This window comes from Colletotrichum scovillei (assembly GCF_011075155.1).
Source record: "Colletotrichum scovillei strain TJNH1 chromosome Unknown Contig00007, whole genome shotgun sequence".
In the NCBI taxonomy this organism is placed as follows: Eukaryota; Fungi; Ascomycota; class Sordariomycetes; order Glomerellales; family Glomerellaceae; genus Colletotrichum; species Colletotrichum scovillei.
The window spans coordinates 2,695,724-2,715,372 of NW_023336265.1; the positions used below are offsets into that span (position 1 = coordinate 2,695,724).

Genomic DNA, 19,649 nt, shown 5'->3' on the forward strand with positions numbered 1-19,649 from the left:
GAGCCCGTCTATTACTGGCTGGAAGTGAACAACCAATAAAATCCCTCCAGTGCGATCCAACATGCATGATGCAGGCTGCCTCTCTGAACCACCTCTTCTTCAACACACTCATGCTCCTGGGAGCCTTTTAATCCTCTCTCAAACCGTTCCATTGTACAAAAGTGTTCAGTTTCAAGCAAGAGCCTAGTAAAAACAGGAGTTGATGTCTTCATTACACCGCCTTATAGCGCAAACATGTTCACCCACGCCCCCCTCAACGAAAGTCGCCGAGAAATCAGGCTCGTCAGGATCTGCCCCCCGCGCGGCAAACAAGTCAGCGCCAAGAACACGGTCGCACTCGAAGTCAAACACGCCTCGCTAGACGAGCCAGGACTGTCATACGCGGCACTCTCGTACGTGTGGGGGAGCGCCACCGACACGACGCCGATTGAGATCGAGGGTGCCTCTTTCAGCGTCACCTTGAACCTTCATGCCGCGCTCCAGCAACTGCAAATGGACTCGGTCGACTCCTGGCTCTGGATAGACGCGCTCTGCATTGAGCAGGCCAACCTCGAGGAGAAGAGCTGGCAGATCAGTACCATGCGGAAAATCTTCAGCGGCGCCGACATGGTCTACGTGTGGTTGGGCCCCGGAAACGAAAAGAGCGATTTAGCTATGGACTTCATATCCCGGACGGGAACCACGCTTCAGAAGTACGACGCTGTAGACTTGAGGTCGAGATTCAGGGATAACCCAGAGGTCAGAGTATACATCCAGGAGCGCTTCTCTCCCCAGGGCGAGGCAATCAGTCCTTCCGAGTCAAGGACAACCGTAGAGGAAGCTTATAGAATGACAGAAGACTCCACGCCACAGGAGAAATCAGAGGTCGATAAGACAGAACCCCTGATGAGGTTTAAGATGGCCGTATACGACGTCTTGTGTGACTTTTTCGGACATCGTTCACTACGAACAAGCGAGGCGATTCGTGATCTCCTTGACCGAGAGTACTGGCAACGCATCTGGATCATTCAAGAAGTGGTACTTGCGCGGAGCACCTCTGTTGTAATTGCTGGCGATAGAAGCGTCTTGTTGGATACTTTCGACGCTGCTCTCAAGATATTGTGGGATCATCGGGGCGCAGTCAATCTCGACCATCAATCCTGGACCAGGTTTACTTTACCGATATCAGGAAAGCTCAGAGGAATGAAGTCTCTGGAAGTGCGACACCAACGTCGACGGGGTGTTCGCGTAAGGCTGGAGGACATCTTATGGGAGCTGACCGTCGCACCGGAGCGACCTCATTACTCTGCCACGGACCCGAGAGATCTTCTTTTCGGATTACTTGGCATACTCAAAGAAAGCGAGAAACATAGCTCCCGAGTAGACTATTCGCTTTCCATGGAGGGTGTCTTTATCAACATTACAACCACTATACTTGATTCTCCTGGTGGCGGGCCCTCCCGCTTTCGTCTCGATTCCACGGTGCCAGGAGACCGAAATGGGACGCTCCCAACATGGGTGCCAGACTGGCAAGCAATTGGCCAATATGGCGTGTTCACATGGCCGATCAACTACAGCCATGAATTTAAAGCAGCCGCACAGAGGAAACAGCGACGGAAAGCTTCTGACTGCCTGGTGATCCAAGACGGCAGAACTAGCATACTCCAGGAAGGATGTTACGTCGATGAAGTCACACAAGTAATGGCAGCTCCCAAATGGGAACAGGCTGACGTTTACACTGCGCTCCGGTTGAAAAGGCCCGATGACTGGTTCTTTTCGATTATTGAATTCGTCGGTCTTGGACCCGAGCCAGACCCTGAAGAAGACCACATTTGGCGTATACTCAGGCGCGCCGATTACCAGAAGATCAAGGATAATCGTCGCTACACGATCACTGTGGAAGTCACCGACCTTTGGCGGAGAATCATGCGAGTCCAGTCTTTAGATGCGGCGACGTTGACCACAGAAGAGAAGGAGTTTATTATTGCAGACACTCCTAGCCGCACCCTCCCGAGATCCCATGAACACATCAGTGTAACTGACGAGGATCTAAGCAGGTTTGCGCGAGATGTGCGAGGATATTTGGGCGCGATCAACAGGAACCGCACGCTCTTCAAGACTGCAAAAGGGAGGATTGGTCTCGGGCACGTTGGAGTCGAGGTAGACGATGTCGTGACGCTGATTTGGGGGGCATCTTGTCCCGTTGTCTTGAAGGAACGGTCTGAAGGGCACTTCTACTTCGGGGGGGACGCATACCTAGACGGCATGATGTTCGGTGAATTCCTTGAAACTGAGCCCGCAGAGGTGGAGTTTAGGATATTCTGATGGGAAGTGCCACAGCTGACCTTATACATATCAACACTGGCAGCGCAACTCGAGATAGGTAGCAACATCAACTTGTAACTTTTGTCTCATTAACATCAACAACATGTCGACATTCGTGAACATCTTTCCTCCCCTATATCTAAGGAACCCAGTAACGAAACCGGGACTCTAGCACTGGAGCACGGAAGGGGGTTGGATCCCCACCACGCGTCTCTCTCTCTCTCTCTCTCTCTCTCTCTCTCTAGCCTGTGTATGGGATCAAAAACTTTTATAATAAAGCCCCGACCTCCAAAATATGACAACGTAAAAGCCCGTTCTCCTCCACCCCGCCCCATCTTCTTGTTTTGCCATCCCTCGGCCCCAGGAGCCAGATGAGAGAAAAGATAGAAAAACTTTGGTCGGGTCGCCGCGGGAGGACAGAAAGGGGAGGGGGAGGAAAATCATTCATTTCCATTCATGGACACATACAGCCATTTTCCTCACACTCTTAACACTCTCACACATGAAACAGCGGAGGGTGCGTCGCGTGATTTCTGCAATTAAGTCGACCGGGGGAAGACAGCCTTGCCAGCAGCCTTGGCGGCGGCGAGGGCGCCAGACAGGCCAAACTGGGAAGAGAAGCCGTCGATGCGGTGGGTGGCGTTGAGGTTCTTGACGACGACCATCTGGAAGCAGGTGGCGCTGCCCTGGCGGGAGGCGATGACGGACCAAGCGAGGAAGAGCTCCCAGATGCGGTACCACTTCTGGCCGTACTTTGCGTGGACGGTCTCGGCGTTGCCGAGCCAGTTGCGGTACCAGCGCCAGAGGGTGCCCGAGTAGTGGACGCCGACGGTGTCGATGCTCTTGATCTCCCAGCCGGCGCTCTCGAGGCAGCCGACGTAGTTGGCGAGCGGGGTGGAGGCGTCGGCGCCGGGGAAGATGTGCTTGTTGAGGTAGAGACCCCAGATGAAGTCCTCGTACTGCCAGGCCTTGCGGAGACCGGAGAGCTGGACGTACATGGCGCCGTCGTCCTCGAGCATGTCGTAGCACTGGCGGAAGAAGGTGGTGAGTCTGCGGATACCGACGTGCTCGCCCATCTCGAGCTGGGAGATCTTGTTGAACTTCTTGGTGGGGATGTCGCGGTAGTCCATGCAGAGGATCTGGCTCTGGCTCTCGGGGATGCCGGCGCGGCGGAGGCCGTCGTTACCCCAGGCGGCCTGGTTGCTGGCGATGGTGGCACCGGTGACCTTGGCTCCGTAGTTGACACTGGCGAACTTGGCGAGGGTGCCCCATCCGCAGCCGATATCGAGCATGGTCTCGCCCTCCTTCAGGCCGAGCTTCTCGCAGACGACGGCCATCTTGTTGTCCTGCATCTCCTCGAGGGTCTCCTCGCGGCTGAGGTCGGAGAAGAGACCGCTGGTGTAGACCATGCGGGGACCGAGGAAGTAGGAGTAGTGGTCGTTACCCTTGTCGTAGGTGGGCTTGATCTGGTCCTCATCCTGCTGGCGGGAGTGGAAGATGACATCGGGAGCGAACTCGAGGAAGATGAAGCGGAACAGGGAGTAGGTGAAGGCGAAGTTGGACCAGTCGTGGCGGTACTCGAGGGCGTCGAGGAGGTCGCCGTTGATGTCGACGAGGCCCTCGGTGTAGAGCTCAGCGAAAGTCTGGATGGGGATCTTGTTGCGGCCGCTGTACTGCTTGCGGTCCTCCTCGTTCTTGAAAGTGAGGTAGTGCTCGACGGGGCGGCCGGGGAGCTTGGCCTTGTCGTTGATGCGGGGAGAGAACCTTGAGGAGACGGTCCAGAAGGCGATCAGGAGGGGGACGACGAAGAGGATGAAGAAGAAGATGAAGGTCTTGAGACCGCCGCCGAAGATGCGGGTGACCCAGAGGGGAACACCGGCGAGGACAGCTCCGAGGATCCAGTTGGAAAAGGATTCATTGCCAGGGCCCTCGGCAGGAAGAGGAGGGTTGTTGATGGTGGGGTACTGGACAGGAGAAGGTCAGCTCTGGGTCATGGACGCAGGGAGACAAAGACAATTGAGCTTGTTTGTGATTATTCGCAGTCGATTGAGGTCAATCCGCGGGATAGGGGGTTTTGGTAGAAAGTCCTTACGTTGGTGGTCTTGACACCGCAATCCTCGCCAGTGCTGAACGTGGAGGGCTTCGCGGCAGGGGTCGCGATGAAGGTGATGTCACCCTCAAGCTGTGCGCCGTCCTTGCGCTTTTCGTCGGCCATGATGGACGATGTAAGCTGATGGTGCTTATGTTAGAAAGGAAAGCTCCGCGGTTTCGATCTTTGTCGCACGCGCAGCTTCGTTTTCTAACCGCGTATCGGGATACAAAGGAGGAAACGTGGTTGGAGATGTAGTTGGAGACACCGCCTGTGGAAAAGGTGTGGACAGATTTAAAGCTGGAGCTGTTTCCGACGCGGGTCGCGACCACCAACAGAAATTGGGGGGGCCCTTGGCCCTTTTCGGGGGGGGCTACGGGGGCCTACGGGGGGTGGTAACGGGGTGGTTTACTTGGCTTCTAGCAGCGTTTCTGTCTTGGCCTAACCGCATTGTGTGTTTCTCGGACGCCGCTGGGTCCGCTTTTGTGGGCAATTTTATGCAGGGGCGCTGATAAAAGAGGGCAGCGTCGCACACAACTGGCTGAAGTGGCCCTGGCAATCCCAAGGACCCCTGCGGGCAATGCACCGCCAAGTCAGTTGAGGCCACGAAGTCACTTACTACGTAGAAGTCAGGAAAGATTTCACGAAAAAAGTCTTCACCGCCCGGAGGCCGGAGGGGTACTACGTATATGGATACTGTATGGGTGGCTCTTCTGGCCTTTCTAGACCGTCCAATCCTCCAAGGTCTCGACATTCCCCAGATCTTGGTTGAGACTTTGATAGCCAGCCACACACAGCGTTGCACAGAACGGTAGACCGTAGAACCTAACCATCCAATTTCACCCTTCCGGGTTGTGGGTTTAGATAGCCCGGACCTTCAACAGGACCTATCCATGTTGAGTCTTGAAATGATGATGGCCACGTTGAGCCAATCAGAAAATGTCAATTTGCGAAACCAGCCAGGTCAGAATGAGCGGTGATGGGATTCAATCATAAGGTAGCGAAATGAGGACTCATTGTCGGTTGCTGTGCCGTTTAAATATGCATTTTACTTTTTGCACGATAGTAAATGCTGAATCCGATTTCGGCCGAGAAATGGCACGAGCTCAGGGTCCAAGGAACCTTATCTCAAGGTGCCTTATCAATGACCCCAGATTGCTCCGGATCCGATCCGGGGTCCATCCGGGTTCTCGGGTCCCGGAACGGCTTTGGTGGATACATCTAACGGCAATGTGGAGCCCGCTGTTGCCGACCCAAGTCTCTCTCTAGCAACGACAAGTCCGGCCCGGTTCCGAGCCATCGTTACATTGCAGACGGTGCTGAGACTTTAGTCGGAAGGATCCAACGCCTTGCATCGCTAAAAGGTAAATGCCACCCAAGCCAATCAGGAATGCAGCCTTTCGAGTGGGTCGTCCGTCATCAACAGGGCGTAACAGATCCCTTCCAAAGTTCCAATGTCCCTGATTTGTACATCATAGACATCCTCAAAGTGATCTATATAGTAAGGTGCCGTACTTACATAGATCCATCGTACATAACCAAGCTTAATTCTTTATCTCTAGCTCAACCCATAGTGTCACACTACCTTGCTTTCAACATACCCCACTACCCAAATTACACGTTTATCACCATACACCAACATGTCCCTCTCAATCCACGAAGTAGCAGCCAGCGCAGTCCAAGCCAGATCCCGCATCGCCTCCCACATCTACACGACCCCCCTCCTCCCAGCCCGCACAACAGGCCGCGACGCCAACGCCCGCGTCCTCTTCAAAGCGGAAAACTTCCAACTCACAGGCTCCTTCAAACTCCGCGGCGCAACCTCCAAAATTTCCGCATCCCAAGCCCCCGACTCCGACCCCCACAACAGCAACCAAAAGCTCATCACAGCATCCTCAGGAAACCACGGCATCGGCGCCGCCCACGCAGCTAACGCCCTAAACCGCTCCCTCACCGTCGTCCTCCCAGAGACAGTCTTCCCCGCCAAACTCGCCAAAATCGAAGCCCTCAGCGCCACCGTCATCCTCCACGGCGCAGAGACAGGTCTCGCGGAACAGCACGCCCAACACCTCGCCGCCTCGGAGGGATACACCTACATCTCGCCCTACAACGACCCCCTCGTCGTCGCAGGGCAGGGTACAATCGGCCTCGAAATCCTAGAACAGTGCGCCGCCCAGGGTATCGCCCGCCTCGATAACATCTTCATCGCCATGGGCGGCGGCGGACTCATCAGCGGCATCGGGTCCGTTCTCAAGGCGTTTGCGCCCCACGTGAAGATCTACGGCGTCGCGGCGACGAATTCGCAGGCTCTGGCGGAGTCTATCCGCGCCGGGAAGGTTGTGGAGACGGAGCATTTGCCTACGCTTGCTGAGGCGGTGGCGGGCGGGATGGACGAGGACTCGATTACGTTGCCGCTTGCGAGGGAGGTGGTGGATCGGGTTGTTGGATGTAGCGAAGAGGAGATTGCGGACGCGATGAGGAGGATTGCTGTGGAGGAGAATATGGTTGTCGAGGGGGCTGCTGCGTTGGCGCTGGCGGGGTTTGAGAAGGTCAAGGGGGAGGGGGAGGGCCAGACGAGTGTTATTTTGCTTTGTGGGGGAAATGTTGATCAGGGGTATGTGAAGAAGATTATCTATGGGTTGGACTAGCAAGGGTAATTTGGATCTGGGCTCTGTAGACTCTATCTCTGTATAGCTGTTGAGCTGCTTCATAAGCATGGTAAGTGTCGAGAGTTTCTAAGAGCTGGGCTCAAGCTAGCAGCCATGGGCTAGACAGGACCGAGCTAACAACATGTTAGATTTCCAATAGAGAAACATCAAATGATGTGATATGAATTATTTACGTATTAGGAGCGTTGCAACTCCGAGTCTACCAGGGCCAATTTTGTCCCTCCTTGATGATGTCAACATATATCCAAAACTCCAAGACACCAGAGCCTGACCGAACCAACCCACCCAAACCTCCTAAACTCATCCCATCTTACATCCACATCAAATTCCGGCTCTGCCTCCGGTTCTGCTGCCACAACGGCCTCTCCTCAGACCCATCAGCCCGCTGGCCTGCGTTCGTCGCCCCAGCGCCAGCGCCATAGGGGCTCCCGTCCGTACCCGAACTAGTCGCTCTGTGTCCCCCTTCACCCCCGCGCCCAACAGCGTCATTATACCCTCGGGAAAACTCCTCCATCTCGCCCTGGTGCGTGAGCGGGGTATCGTCCCCCGTCGACCGGGACGCACCGGACGCAGAGGCGCCGCTGGCGGGGTTATATCCTCCGTGGGGGGCGGACGACGGCGGGCTGTTGGCGGATCGGCCGCCGCTGATGGAGGTGGTGTTGCCGTGGGCGCCTGGCATCATGGACGGGTGACCATAACCTGCCTGGTCGAACATCATCTCGCCGCCGGGCACGGGTGCAAAGTCCTTTTGGTTGGTTTGGGGGCTGCGAGAAAATTAGTTTCGTTGACTTGGGGATTATAATCATGGATAGGTTTATACTGACACATAGGTGGGGCCTTTACCAGCGCCAGGACCGAGACGCTTGTTGCCGCGCTTGCGCTTGCGCATCCAGAGTGCTACTGAGACGAGGGCGACGAATGCAGCGCAGCCGCCGATAACACCACCGATAATGCCCCCGTTGCGTCTCAGTCCTGCCGCGGCAGCCTCGGCGTTTACTGGAGGAGCGCTGCTAGTGGCTGCTGGCGCAGACGAGGTTGATGACTCTGATGCCGTCGTGGAGGTGCTTGAAGATGAGCTAGTCGTGGAACTGGTTGTTGAGCTCGAAGAGCTTGAAGTCGTAGAAGAACTGCTCGACGAGCTGGAGCTGCTGGAGGATGAACTACTCGACGAAGCGGTCTCCTGTCTCGTGACAAGGCCTGAGATGTGCGTAATGGCCACCGTAGTGCTGAGTCCTGAAGCAGTAGCAGCAACAGTCGTACCCTGACTTGTCGTACCACATCCATACTGGTAAGCACCCCCATCGAAACTGTTGCGGTAGCAGACATTGGAGCCCTGGCAAGTGAAGATGTACGGATCCGAAGCTGTTTGAGTGGGGCTGTTCTCGTCGACACAGCTCGTGTAGACACCCGTCGTACAGGCGGCGCCGTTCGGGCAGCAGCCGATGGCCGAGACGGAAGCGTCCATGGCGCAGTGGGAACCAGCAGAGCACGTCGCCGGCAGGTTTGGGTCACCGCCGAGATACCCGCAGACTGTGTTGGTGCTGTCATCCTGCCTCCTCATAATGCCCAGCCATGGCGCTGGTGTTGCCAGCGGCCAGCTACGGACGTCCAGTGTGCGGTAGGCGATGTGAATTTGAGCATGCTCTGTTTGGCGGGGGAGAGCGCCGGCTTCGGCCAGGGCGAAGATATTCGAGAGAAGCAGTATCGCCGCGGCCGTGGGCGGTAGCCGCGCGAAGCAGTCGTTCAATAACATTTTGGTGTTGTATGTAACTCTGCGAGAGGACCTTTTTCTCCTAGCTCGGCCCTTCCAGGGACTTTCTTTCCTTTTTCCCGTTCCAAAAAGTGACCTCCGCTGAAGACTAGGATGATTTATGACGAGAGATGTTGCTCAATGGTATCCATATAATTAATAACAGAGCAAAGAAACAAAGGAAACTAGGAGAAGGAGACGTGGAATCTAGAACGATGAGTAAAAGGATACTAGGATAGGCAAAAAAGGAAAAGAATGAGAAGGAAGAAACCGATGCTGACGAGGGATTGGGCGACGGAGTGTAATTTAGACCGGAACAGGGACCTCTGGAGGGTGGAGGAGGGGGGTGTTCATCCTCCGGGCCCCCGGGGGGCGACGCCAACGAGGCTGACGCTGATTGGGGAGCTGTGTTTCAAGGATCCTCCGATCGTGAGCATACCAAGATTCGACTCTCTCACTCGAGAAAAGAAGGGAAGGGGGAGGGGCTGCCGGCCCCTCCTGGGCCCCAAAATGCAACAAGAAAGCATGCCTTACCGTCGTACCACAGCCCGCAGATTCGCACCGCTCGGGGCGTTACTGGGGGTCTGAAGATCTCTTGGGATCATTCATACATTGGGGTCTTTGGAGGGGAACGTTTCTGCCGTGTACCGTGGCGATGAGAGACAAGCGCCCGGGACCAGTCCGTGCGGATCTGAGAACCGCGCAGGCAGCAGACAGGCGAAGGAGGCTCGGTGCCGGTGAGAGTGCGAGGTGAGGCTAGTGAGTTCGAGCTACGGGTGCTACGTAAGAAAAGAAGGATTGGCAGACGGAAGCTAAGAAGGGAAGCCAGGAACAGGCGGAAAGCTTTGGGAACTTTTTTTTCACTCGCAATTTGCTTCTGCCCACCTACCGGCCGAGCGAGTCGCTCATGCTTTTCGACTGGCCTGACCTGAGCTGGTCTGAGTATGATCCTGATTGCTCGATGGGGGGGAACAATAAGACCTGACGTGAAGCCCGGTTGTGGTTCGTGATAGAGTGATCGTCCCGTCGGGCTCGCTCGCCGCTCGCTGTGTCCGGCTGCAGACTTCTGCGCATGGCTCCCGTGGCCTCTGCAGGAGGTGATACAGGATCATACAGACACAAGACAGCGGCTGGCCCCCAAGATGCCAAAGCTATTGTTTCTCCTCTGTTGGAACCTTGAAGTTGTACCTTGGCCCGCCCCTCCCTCTCTCTTTCTCGTCACCATTGTCTGGGACGATCTTGGGGGCAGCCGTTGGTCTTCTTTCCATGGCCCTTTGTTCTCTCGAGGGTCGCCCAACTTGTCAAACTTGCATGTTGGTTTGGCCGTTCGGGTCCAAGTAAACAGGGATCAGAGAATAAATGGTGGAAGAAGTCATTCGATGGGGGATATTGAAGGAGTTGGGGACCCAACGGGGGAAATGGAGCTGGATCGTTGGATCGTTGGAAGGAAGTGGGTTTGGGCCAGAGAGCAGGGGCCATTGAGGCGCGTTCGTCTTCGCTTGTTTGCGCTGCCTCCACCAAGCCAGATCCTCCGGACATTGCATCAAATATTCGCACTATATCATCATGTAAGATGTGTGGAGGACACACAGTGCCACAGTGTCCGGCCATTGCAGACTGGCGGCAGTCATGGTGCTTTTTATAACACGCGCTAATTCCCGCGCCGGGTGGATCCCCGTGGCGATGCTGTCGAATCGTCGAATCAGGTACGTTCCACCTTACCTAATCAGGGTCATACGGTACGTACACACACCACGACATGAGAGGAACATCAACTCGAACCTTTGAACTTGCCGCAGCATCATCATCATCATCCAAACATGAAGTGCGATGAACTTATCACAATCCCCCAAAGTCTTCACCTGCGATTATTCGCTCAAAAAACCAGAGAACAGATGTGCCGACATACTGCACACGCAGTCCATTCCATTCATGCATGCATGTCAGAAGCAACGCTGTGTAGGTTGTTTCATGACGACATTCCCAAGAGTCCGATTGGTGTCAGCACGAACTAGGCACCTGAGGTGAGGTAAGAAGCTTGTACTCGGACACATCAAAGGTCCATCTAAACTGCCAAAACGCCCGAGCTATTCTACGCTACACTGATTTTACACATGATGCCACAATCCAGGACAAGGTGAGTAAGTACCTTGGCTCGGAACAGTGGCAGTCATGTTCCCCCTCTAAACATGATGGCTTCCCCTAGCGCCAGTCCTGTCATCGCTGTCATACTCATCCGCCGCCAACGGCCTCTCCTCCATAGCGACATAGTCACCCTCATCACTATCCACCTCCAAGCCCGCCGCCTTCTCCTTCTTCTTCTGCTCCCTCGCCGCCTTCTTGGCCAGCTTGGACTCCCTCTTGGCAGCCTTCCTCTCCAGCTTCACCTGCTTCTTCTCCTGCCTCGACAGCCGAGGGAACTCGCTGTTCTCGCCCCTGAGCACGATACCCGGATGCACAGCGTTGAGCAACACGAGCGCGAGCACCATCGGCAGTGCGTCGAGCCCGAACGCGTAGTTCTCGTTTGTCAGAATCGGGTTGTCCATGTTCGCCCCCGGTCCGAACTCGACCAACCGAAAGATGATCCGGATCTCCGCGAAGAATAAGTGTCAGCTCGGTCCGTTCATCCCGTCTTCTTGTCAAACATGTTCTGTCATACAGGGGTGGGGGGATAAGGAGGTGCAGGTTGCAAAGACAACTAAGAAAAGAAAACAACTCACAATGATGAGAACCAACACCACAAACATCACCAACACCATGGCCCCGATCCGTTTCAAGTCGAGGTCGAATCTCTGTGCCCGCCTCATCTTGACGTAGAAGCGACCCATGAGCCCGCAAAAGACGACAATAAAAGCGAGCTGCAGCCCGCACCCAATCATGTACACCTGCTTGCCGGTCCTCAGGATGGGGTCGTCCGATGCGACCTCCGTGTTGGACATCATCGCGCCGCCCGCCCCTTGCACCAGGAAGCAGACGACGTCCATGGTGACAAAGATCTTGGTGAGGGCCGTCGCTTTGACGCGGAACACACGCTGGTCGGGCAGGACGAAGTAGACGAGTCTGGCGGAGAGCATGTAGGCGAATGCATTGATCCCTGGACGGCGTCAGCTTTCGACTTTGGACTTTGGCTTGCCGTCACGCAGATGCGATACCGAGCCATGTAGGAAAACTTACAAAGTGGAGCGAGCAGGAACAAGAGCTGCCCGCCAATCTGGTAACCAATCTGCTGTTGATCCCTGGCGCCGAGGGACCGGAGAATGAAAGCTATCAGTTCCCACGAGGCGCCGACGCAAAGAACCCAGCAGAATCTCTATCTCGGCGTTAGTTTCAAGCTACTTGGACGGGAGGACAAGTGGCATTGCGTACCTTTCTGTAGAGAATAGCTTGGGCAATGTGCGCGACAAACGACATGCCAAAGAGAACGGCAAACGCGACGTTTCCTCCAAAGCTGGGATCAAAGGCATAGTACGAGTTGCAGGCGTCGATCGGTACGTGTCCGTACTTGCCCGGAACTGCCGTTGTGCATGATGGCAGCGAGTCGGACGAAGTTACGCTTGCGGTAGACGCACTGGTATATGTTGCTGTAGCCATGGTTTGTCTACAATAAGTTGTGTGTGGAAGCTTGTCGTCTGAATCCGTCCGAACTCACGTCCGAAGTCGTGGGTGTTATATCCAATTCCCCCAACAGAGCGTTCGCTCTCCAAAATGGCAGACATTCATCACGAAATGCAGAATGAGGCTCAGCTCTGGGACTTTGGTATTGGTTTTACTCGTCAAATACAGCGCCGCGCCGCGTCACTGGACGAAAAAAGCCCCTCGAATCCTTCGATCAGCTAGGCAGCCACCCATTGAACTCGGTTAAGCACCAAAGTCCCGGTTGAACGGGGCGTAAATGCCAAAGTTCTCAAGCTCAGCCAGCCTTATGACTGATAACGTTCCGCAAGTTGGCGGCTGGGCTCATCCTCCATCGTGACGCGGCTCTGTTGAAGCTGCAGCATCTCTAGGGCTGAAGCAGGTATACGGCGAAGCTCAATACGTGCATACGGCGTCTGGATAGATACTAGATGACGATCTATGTGTGGATCGAAAACAAAGACAAGCCTCTTGGGTGGGTACGTCTGAAAGCTTACTTGCCTATTCCGAAATATCTCTGGCTCGCGAGTGGACGATTGGAAGCCGGGTGTGGCCTGGTGAGAGAAGGGCCCATCGCCAATGCCACGAAAACGTAACGTAAATCCGAGGAATTGATGCCGTAATGAGCTTGGCATCGACTGCCGTTTGCGAATATGAGACATTCACTTGGCACTGTGGACTATAAGATCTTGGGTCATGTCTCACTACGTGTATCTCGTATGGAGAGTACCTTAGGTAGTCTCACTGTGTGACTGATAAGAAATGAAGGCATTGATAAGCTCAAGTCCCAAGATGTGTGATGTTCCTGGCGAAGCTTTTCATTCTTAGCAAGGAAGGAAGCTGCTGACCTAAGGGACTGAGGTTCTATGTACTGACGCTAGACTCAAACAGACGGAGACACCTGCACGGGCCAATGGCAGTCAGTTGATCCGACCCCGCGCAGGTCTCCACCAAAGTTCCTCGTTTCCAGTAAAAACAGGGTCCACTTTACCCCTGTTCTGCGCCGCAAAGACCTCCCGTCCCACTCCACTTTTGGCACTGGTTGGAGACGGGAAGCTCAGCTATCTTCGTCCTCGGCCGACCGCTTCTCAGCATCCTGTTTTTTTTCCCCTTCTCTCTGTTGACCGCCTCCGTCTCGCGCTTTGCACCGTGGCTGAGTTGGAATCTTCTGCTTGCTGCTGCTGCATGCCGTTGCCGTTGCTCGTTTGCTTCTGCAGCTGCAAGTGAGAAATTTCGCGGCACATCTTCCCGAGTACCTGTTAACCAGATCAATCAGGGCGTGCTGACCGCTTGGCGACCCTGAATTGCTGACCACCGCAAGAAAGGAGACATCTTTTCTCACGGCTATTCCCAATTGGCCAATCCGAGTTGCATTCCTCTGCTGCAGGATCGCGTTGCACACACACGAAAGAGAGGCACCGAGTAAGCACCAGCCAAGATGCCTATCCGCGTCAAGTCCAAGAAAATGCCAAAGTCCCGGGACATGAGCCCCGTGTCCATGCACTTTGACACGTTTGAGCTGCCCGACATTGACACGGACGATACCTTCCGCGAGGTCGTCAAGAAGCTCTCCGTGTAAGTTTTGCGCCCCTTCGTCTCATAAGATCTAGGCCCCGTTGAGAGCGGCGATGCTCTCCCGCTGCCCGCCGCCCCTGGACGGAAAACGGTTGTTCGAGTTTTTGCTGACTTGACGGATCCGGTCTAGATACTTCACCGATGTCATTGTCCTGCCGAGCACCTTTGAGCAGCTGCGTACCACCCAGGCCGGTGAGCCGTTGCGAGTCTTGGTCGATCACTTGAATGCCACCTGCACCAACCGGGCCATTGTCAATGCCCTTCTGTAAGTCAATCTCCCCATGCCTCTCATTCACTATGCTGTCCCGAGAGTCTCCCGAGAGGATTAAGCAATAAACCGACCACACACCAGCTCAGTATCTAACACATTCCAGCGCACTGAAATGGCACTATGCCGTCGATGAGGCCGAGTCCAACAAAGGCCTTTGCGAAGCCCGCGCCAACGCCTGTGAGATTGTCGCCTGGCGCTTCCTCACCCGCCTCTCGGAGCGCGAGGCCGTCGACTTCTGCCTCTACGAGATCCCCGACCCAAAGGAGCCGGCCACCCCGCCGCCCAACGCGGATCTTGAGAGCAATGAAAACTCCCCTCTGCTCTCCGGCGGCAGCTGGTCCAACCGCAGCGGCAGCCGCCGCGCCTCCGTCCGCCCGGGAAGCAGCGCCAAGCGCTACCAGCTCTTGTCCTCCCTCTCCAGGCTCACCATGAGCATGCACGCCGACCAGGACGAGGAAGAGGAAGACGACCCGACCTCGCCCTTCACCAACCTCAACGCCCTCGAGATCGCCGCCGTCGCCGACGCCAAGCGCTTCCTCAGCCAGCACGTTGTGCAGAAGATTGTCACGGGCATCTGGAACGGCGACATCATCTTCTGGGACAGCCTCTCGGTCCACGCCGAGAAGAAGCCCCGCTTCTACAACGCCCACACGACCGACATCTTTTCCCGCCTGCGCGTGCCCAAGTACCTCAAGTTCTGGGAGGCCTTCTTCTTCTTCATCTTTCTGTGCCTGTACTACTCCGTCCTCGTCACCCAGAACACCGAACGCATCACCCACAACGAAATCGTCCTGTACGTCTGGCTTGCGGCCTTCCTCTACGATGAGCTCAGCGAGTGGGCCGATGCCGGAACCATCTTCTATGCCACGGATATCTGGAATTTGTTTGACATGATCATGATAGGCATCGGCATCACCTTTGCCGTTCTGCGTAAGCAACTCCTTGCTCCCATGATCATCCCTCCCGCAACGAACTAACACAGCATCACAGGCGTTATCGGTATTGCCAACCACGACATGAAGATGACCGACACCGCCTTCAACGTCTTTGCTCTGGAGGCTCTCTTCATGGTCCCGCGCGTGTTCTCCCTCCTCAGCTTGTCACCCTACTGGGGAACCCTCATCCCCTGCCTGAAAGAAATGAGCAAGGATTTCATCAAGTTCATGGTTCTCGTGGTCATCATCTACCTCGGCTTCCTCACCACCTTCTCCCTCATCGGCCAGGACGCCTACACGTTTTCTCACATGACCATGATCCTCACAAAGATCTTCTTCGGCTCCTCCTACGTCGGCATCGAAATCATGGACGACATTGACAAAGTCTTTGGCCCCCCTCTCATGATCATGTTCATCATCCTCTCCTCCTTCCTCCTCATGGGCTCCCTGACCGGTATGCTCTCCAACTCCTTCTCCCGCGTAATCACCCACGCCCGCGAGGAGTACCTCTACGTCTACAGCGTCTACGTCCTCGAGGCCTCGACCAGCAACCGCCTCACCCACTTCTACCCGCCCTTCAACCTCATCGCCCTCGTCATCTTCCGCCCCCTCCGCCTCTTCCTCCCCTCGGACGACAAGTTCCGCCACGGCCGCATCATCCTCCTCAAGGCCACCCACCTCCCCATCGTCGGCATGATCCAGCTCTACGAGAGCATCCGCAGCCGCGTCCACTCGGACGAGTACGCTGGCTTCAAGGGCCCGCGCGGCCTCACCGGCGCCACGAAGCAGCGCTCCCTCGGTGTCTTCCAGGCGAACCGCCCTTCGTCGGGATACCGCGCTAGTGGGAGGTCGCCACGCCCCGCGGAGCGCAACAATCACCCTTCCTCGCACCACTCGTCGCGCCCGCAGACCCGCGCTGCGGAAGCCGACGACATGGACGCGCCCTCCGTGGTCGAGGTGCGCATCTCGGAGCTCACTGACAAGATTGATAAGCTCACCGCGCTCGTCGAGGCTCTGCAGTCGCAGACGCAGCCCGGTACCTCCCCCTCTACCTCCTCTTGAAAGCTGGACTACAATGGTCCACCCATTTTGGTCTAGATAGGTAAGGTTCGGCCTTACCTGAATCTGGCTTTCTCCCAACGTTGGATTGATGTCAAGATGTTGTGTGTGTCACGCGCGCATGTGCGTCTGTGTATGTGTGTATGTGTCTCGTCGATCAGTGAGAATCTCGGTTGGATCTATCTGCATTGCCCGGTGCATTTTCGGTGCCTGTCTTTCTGTTTTTGGTTTTGGTTTTGGTTTCAGCTCGATGTGCATATGCGTTTTGCTCTTTTCTGGATGAGATGAAAGTATGTGGGACTTGGATGTAGTCATGCTGATGCTAACGCTTTCTCGTGATCATTGGACGTCTTTTGAGTTGGTTGTTCACCTGTTGGTCCTTGCAGTTATAAGCGAGCAACTTGTTAATTTTGGGACAATTGTGTTTCGAGTAGCGCTGGTGTTGTAGTACGTTAGCGAATCAAATTTGGTCTTGCTATGATTTCATATGGAAACGTGCATCTTCTTCTCGGACGTGACGTGCCAGAATCTAAACATGGCTGCACTCAATATCTGCGGTGTAAGCTTGCCTGTAGGCGGAGGCACGCAGGGAATTGCAGACACATTTCCTTCGCTTTTGAAGAAATGGGCCCACTGAACACGATGAAGATACACAGTAATCCACCATGCAGGATCTTCTTCCCAGAGAAAAGCCTCTTTTCCCACCATTTCTGGAAAAATCTCAAGTCCATGAATTCAAGAAGTGAGGTTCGAGGAAGGGTATCGCAAAGCCACCCCCACTATCCACAGCCACAACCCAAAAATTTACCCCGCCAACGCCACCCAAATTAGCACAGAAAAAGAAAGAAAAAACGAAAAGAGGTTTTCATACTGCGATTCTCCAACAACCAAAAGGCTCTAGTCAATAAAAATGCAAAAGGAAAGGCTTGCGCCTCGTGTTGTGACAAGAGTGGGATTCGAACCCACGCCAATTACTTGACTAGCACCTGAAGCTAGCGCCTTAGACCGCTCGGCCATCTTGCCTTGATGAATTGTTGTCAATTTCTGCCGGGCAAAGGCTCAAGTTGCGTGCGTGAGTGGGTGGCGGGTGGGCGGCAGACGACGTAGTGGGGCGGGAGTGTCATGCGAGGGCGTTGTTGTCCCAGTCAGGAAGGAAGCCCTTTGGCAGGTGTTGCAGACGTCGGATTTGCGGGCAGGGAAACAGTTTCCACGGACGTGTGGCACGAGCGTTTTCTTTTCGGGGAAGTGAGCGTTTTTTCAGTTGGAATCGGTACCCGGCCGGTTCAGTGCCGATCTTCGAACCCCGCTTCGCCGTTGGATCGGACCAAACTCCGACGTCCTTGGCACCTCGCTGGCTACCTTACACGCAATACAAAAATGTTGCAGGTGGGTTGTCGAGATTAAGTTTGATCTTTCCGCGTGATCAATGTCACCTGACTACAGTCGCACGGCCATTCTCGCATGAAAGAGTTCTAATAACAGCGGCGGTAGTAGTGGCGATGGCACCTTGACGGAAGATTTCGACCTCGCAGCCATAAAGATGGGTTCGGACAGCGATGGAAGCCTACTGGGAGGGGGGGGGGGGGGCAATCTGATCGAATTTGGCTTCGTCTTCTGATGTCATTGTATCAATGGGACGCAAGAGCTGGCTCTCAAAGTATACGCAGCCATGCTAAACGTTGGAACACCCCAGGGGACCTTGATCAAGTCTCTCAAATGTGTCTTGAAAACCGCACCCACTTCATCGTATGCATCAATGCTTCGAGGCGGCAAGGGCCATTGCAACAAATACGTTCCATTTACGTTGCTTTCCTAGGCTACAGGGTGCAATTACGGCGCTGGACCCTCCACCCTCTTGGTGTCGATTCCCAAGGCGCGCTTGTTCATCCCGTGGGGTCAAGCTGAACCCATTTGAATCATGAGAACTATGTATAAACCACGCAGCGTGAGGATGGGAGAGAATTCTGCAAAGCAGCAAAGCTAGCGGACGCACCACCCATCATGCTTGTGGCAGTTTCAAGTTAAGGTTACTCTTCAATCTACTTATGTCCCGTGACTTCTGTTCTTCCATTTCTTTAACGTCAAGCCACTGGACTCGAGAATAGCCATGGAAACGCTTAGATATCATAGACAAGCTCACTAGAGCTCCTGTTTGGTAGTCTACTTTGCACGTCATTGCTGGCTGCGAAAGCGACTGGCAACGAGCGCAGCTATAACGTATCCCTCAGTTCTGCGAAATTCGTGGATGAATTTCTCATAAGGATAATCATGCCCAAGATGACGCTCCTAAGCTTAACCACAGCAATCCTCGATCTGCCACTCTCACATGTAAGATACCTCTACGCGTATATTGTGTGATGAATACTCACCGTATGCCGGGCAAGGAAATCTGGAGGCAATGGTCGCCTATCCTCCCGAACCCGCTGCGCCTCGCCCTCCGGCTCCGGCTGTGGGTGGGTGAGACACACTGGTCCAATTTGGAAGCTCCGAGAGGACTTGGATGGAGTGTATACATTGGCCCTGTGCCACAAAAACCTTAGCTAGCAATCTAACCTCTCTCATACATACACTGACCCCCCCCCCCCCTAACTGGCCAGCATCCTACTCCGGCTTCCACCTCCCCAGACCCACAAGCTCCCAAACCCGACGCCCTTAGCAAGAAGGGCGCCACCGGCTCTTCGCATATTGATGGACCAGGCCGCCCACGGGGTGCTCTGTTGTAGCCTTCGGTTTCAGCGACGCGTGTTTAAATATAGAGGAGATCGTGTCGCATCATCACGTTGACGCGGAAGATCTAGACTAAACCTGCACCACGCCTTCTACAAGGGCATGGGGTGCTATGAGACAACCTTGTCATCCATCGAGCTGAAAATGACCCGGGCTGCCTCATCCGTCTCATCGTAGACACGATGAATGGAGAGGCACATCCAGGAGGAGGACTGTCTACAACGGAAGGGACACTTCTCCACAGCTAGATACCGCCGCGATCCTCTCAGAAGTAGATTATGGTGTGTCGTGAAGTAAGAAGCTATCGAACAGTCCTACTTGAGACAAACTAAGGTTCGACTAGTACACGGGGGACGGGCCTAGATATGGGCGACACGCTACCATGAATAACGAACTTTTCGATCACATTAAAAGCCAAGAATTTCAATTAAAAAGCAGTACGCAGGCCTACGTATCCTGGGAGTAGAAACGACTGAGGCTATTCATTGCAGAGAGACTATCCCTCTGGTAGCTAAGACGTACAATACTTCACTTGCAAAAGGAACTTAATACGGAGCATCATGGAAACGCTCTAGAGTATCGAGGTATAGAGTTGGATACCGACATGGACGAAGGAACCCAGGCCTGGTGTTATTCA

General features: G+C 54.7%; 6 protein-coding genes across 6 annotated transcripts; 3 read left to right on the forward strand and 3 right to left on the reverse strand.

The window, feature by feature from the left end:
* Nucleotides 1-102: 102 nt before the first annotated feature.
* On the forward strand, nt 103-2,304 carry HER10_EVM0007452 (uncharacterized protein; the record flags this gene model as incomplete). The annotated part of the gene is made up of 1 exon (XM_035477007.1): nt 103-2,304. Exon 1 carries the CDS (start codon nt 235-237, stop codon nt 2,302-2,304), a length of 2,070 nt encoding a protein of 689 aa, XP_035331593.1. The 5' UTR covers nt 103-234.
* Nucleotides 2,305-2,514: 210 nt separating this feature from the next.
* Nucleotides 2,515-5,369, reverse strand: HER10_EVM0001291 (cyclopropane-fatty-acyl-phospholipid synthase). Its single transcript, XM_035471046.1, has 2 exons — nt 4,397-5,369; nt 2,515-4,268 (listed from the first exon to the last, which is right to left on the reverse strand). Exons 1-2 carry the CDS (start codon nt 4,517-4,519, stop codon nt 2,844-2,846), a joined length of 1,548 nt encoding a protein of 515 aa, XP_035331204.1. The 5' UTR covers nt 4,520-5,369; the 3' UTR covers nt 2,515-2,843.
* A 451-nt stretch (nt 5,370-5,820) lies between these two features.
* HER10_EVM0010937 (threonine dehydratase catabolic) lies at nt 5,821-7,041 on the forward strand (the record flags this gene model as incomplete). The annotated part of the gene is made up of 1 exon (XM_035480381.1): nt 5,821-7,041. Exon 1 carries the CDS (start codon nt 6,034-6,036, stop codon nt 7,039-7,041), a length of 1,008 nt encoding a protein of 335 aa, XP_035331825.1. The 5' UTR covers nt 5,821-6,033.
* Nucleotides 7,042-7,284: 243 nt separating this feature from the next.
* HER10_EVM0008882 (uncharacterized protein) lies at nt 7,285-9,162 on the reverse strand. Its single transcript, XM_035478389.1, has 2 exons — nt 7,887-9,162; nt 7,285-7,826 (listed from the first exon to the last, which is right to left on the reverse strand). Exons 1-2 carry the CDS (start codon nt 8,813-8,815, stop codon nt 7,373-7,375), a joined length of 1,383 nt encoding a protein of 460 aa, XP_035331694.1. The 5' UTR covers nt 8,816-9,162; the 3' UTR covers nt 7,285-7,372.
* Nucleotides 9,163-10,995: 1,833 nt separating this feature from the next.
* HER10_EVM0001923 (RTA1 domain-containing protein) lies at nt 10,996-12,403 on the reverse strand (the record flags this gene model as incomplete). Its single annotated transcript, XM_035471655.1, has 4 exons — nt 10,996-11,403; nt 11,533-11,906; nt 11,987-12,122; nt 12,179-12,403. 4 exons carry the CDS (start codon nt 12,401-12,403, stop codon nt 10,996-10,998), a joined length of 1,143 nt encoding a protein of 380 aa, XP_035331244.1.
* Nucleotides 12,404-13,522: 1,119 nt separating this feature from the next.
* HER10_EVM0012068 (ion transporter) lies at nt 13,523-16,586 on the forward strand. The gene is made up of 4 exons (XM_035481471.1): nt 13,523-14,020; nt 14,151-14,285; nt 14,395-15,221; nt 15,282-16,586. The coding sequence occupies exons 1-4, from the start codon at nt 13,884-13,886 to the stop codon at nt 16,286-16,288; spliced, it is 2,106 nt and encodes a 701-aa protein (XP_035331900.1). The 5' UTR covers nt 13,523-13,883; the 3' UTR covers nt 16,289-16,586.
* The last annotated feature ends 3,063 nt before the right edge of the window (nt 16,587-19,649 follow it).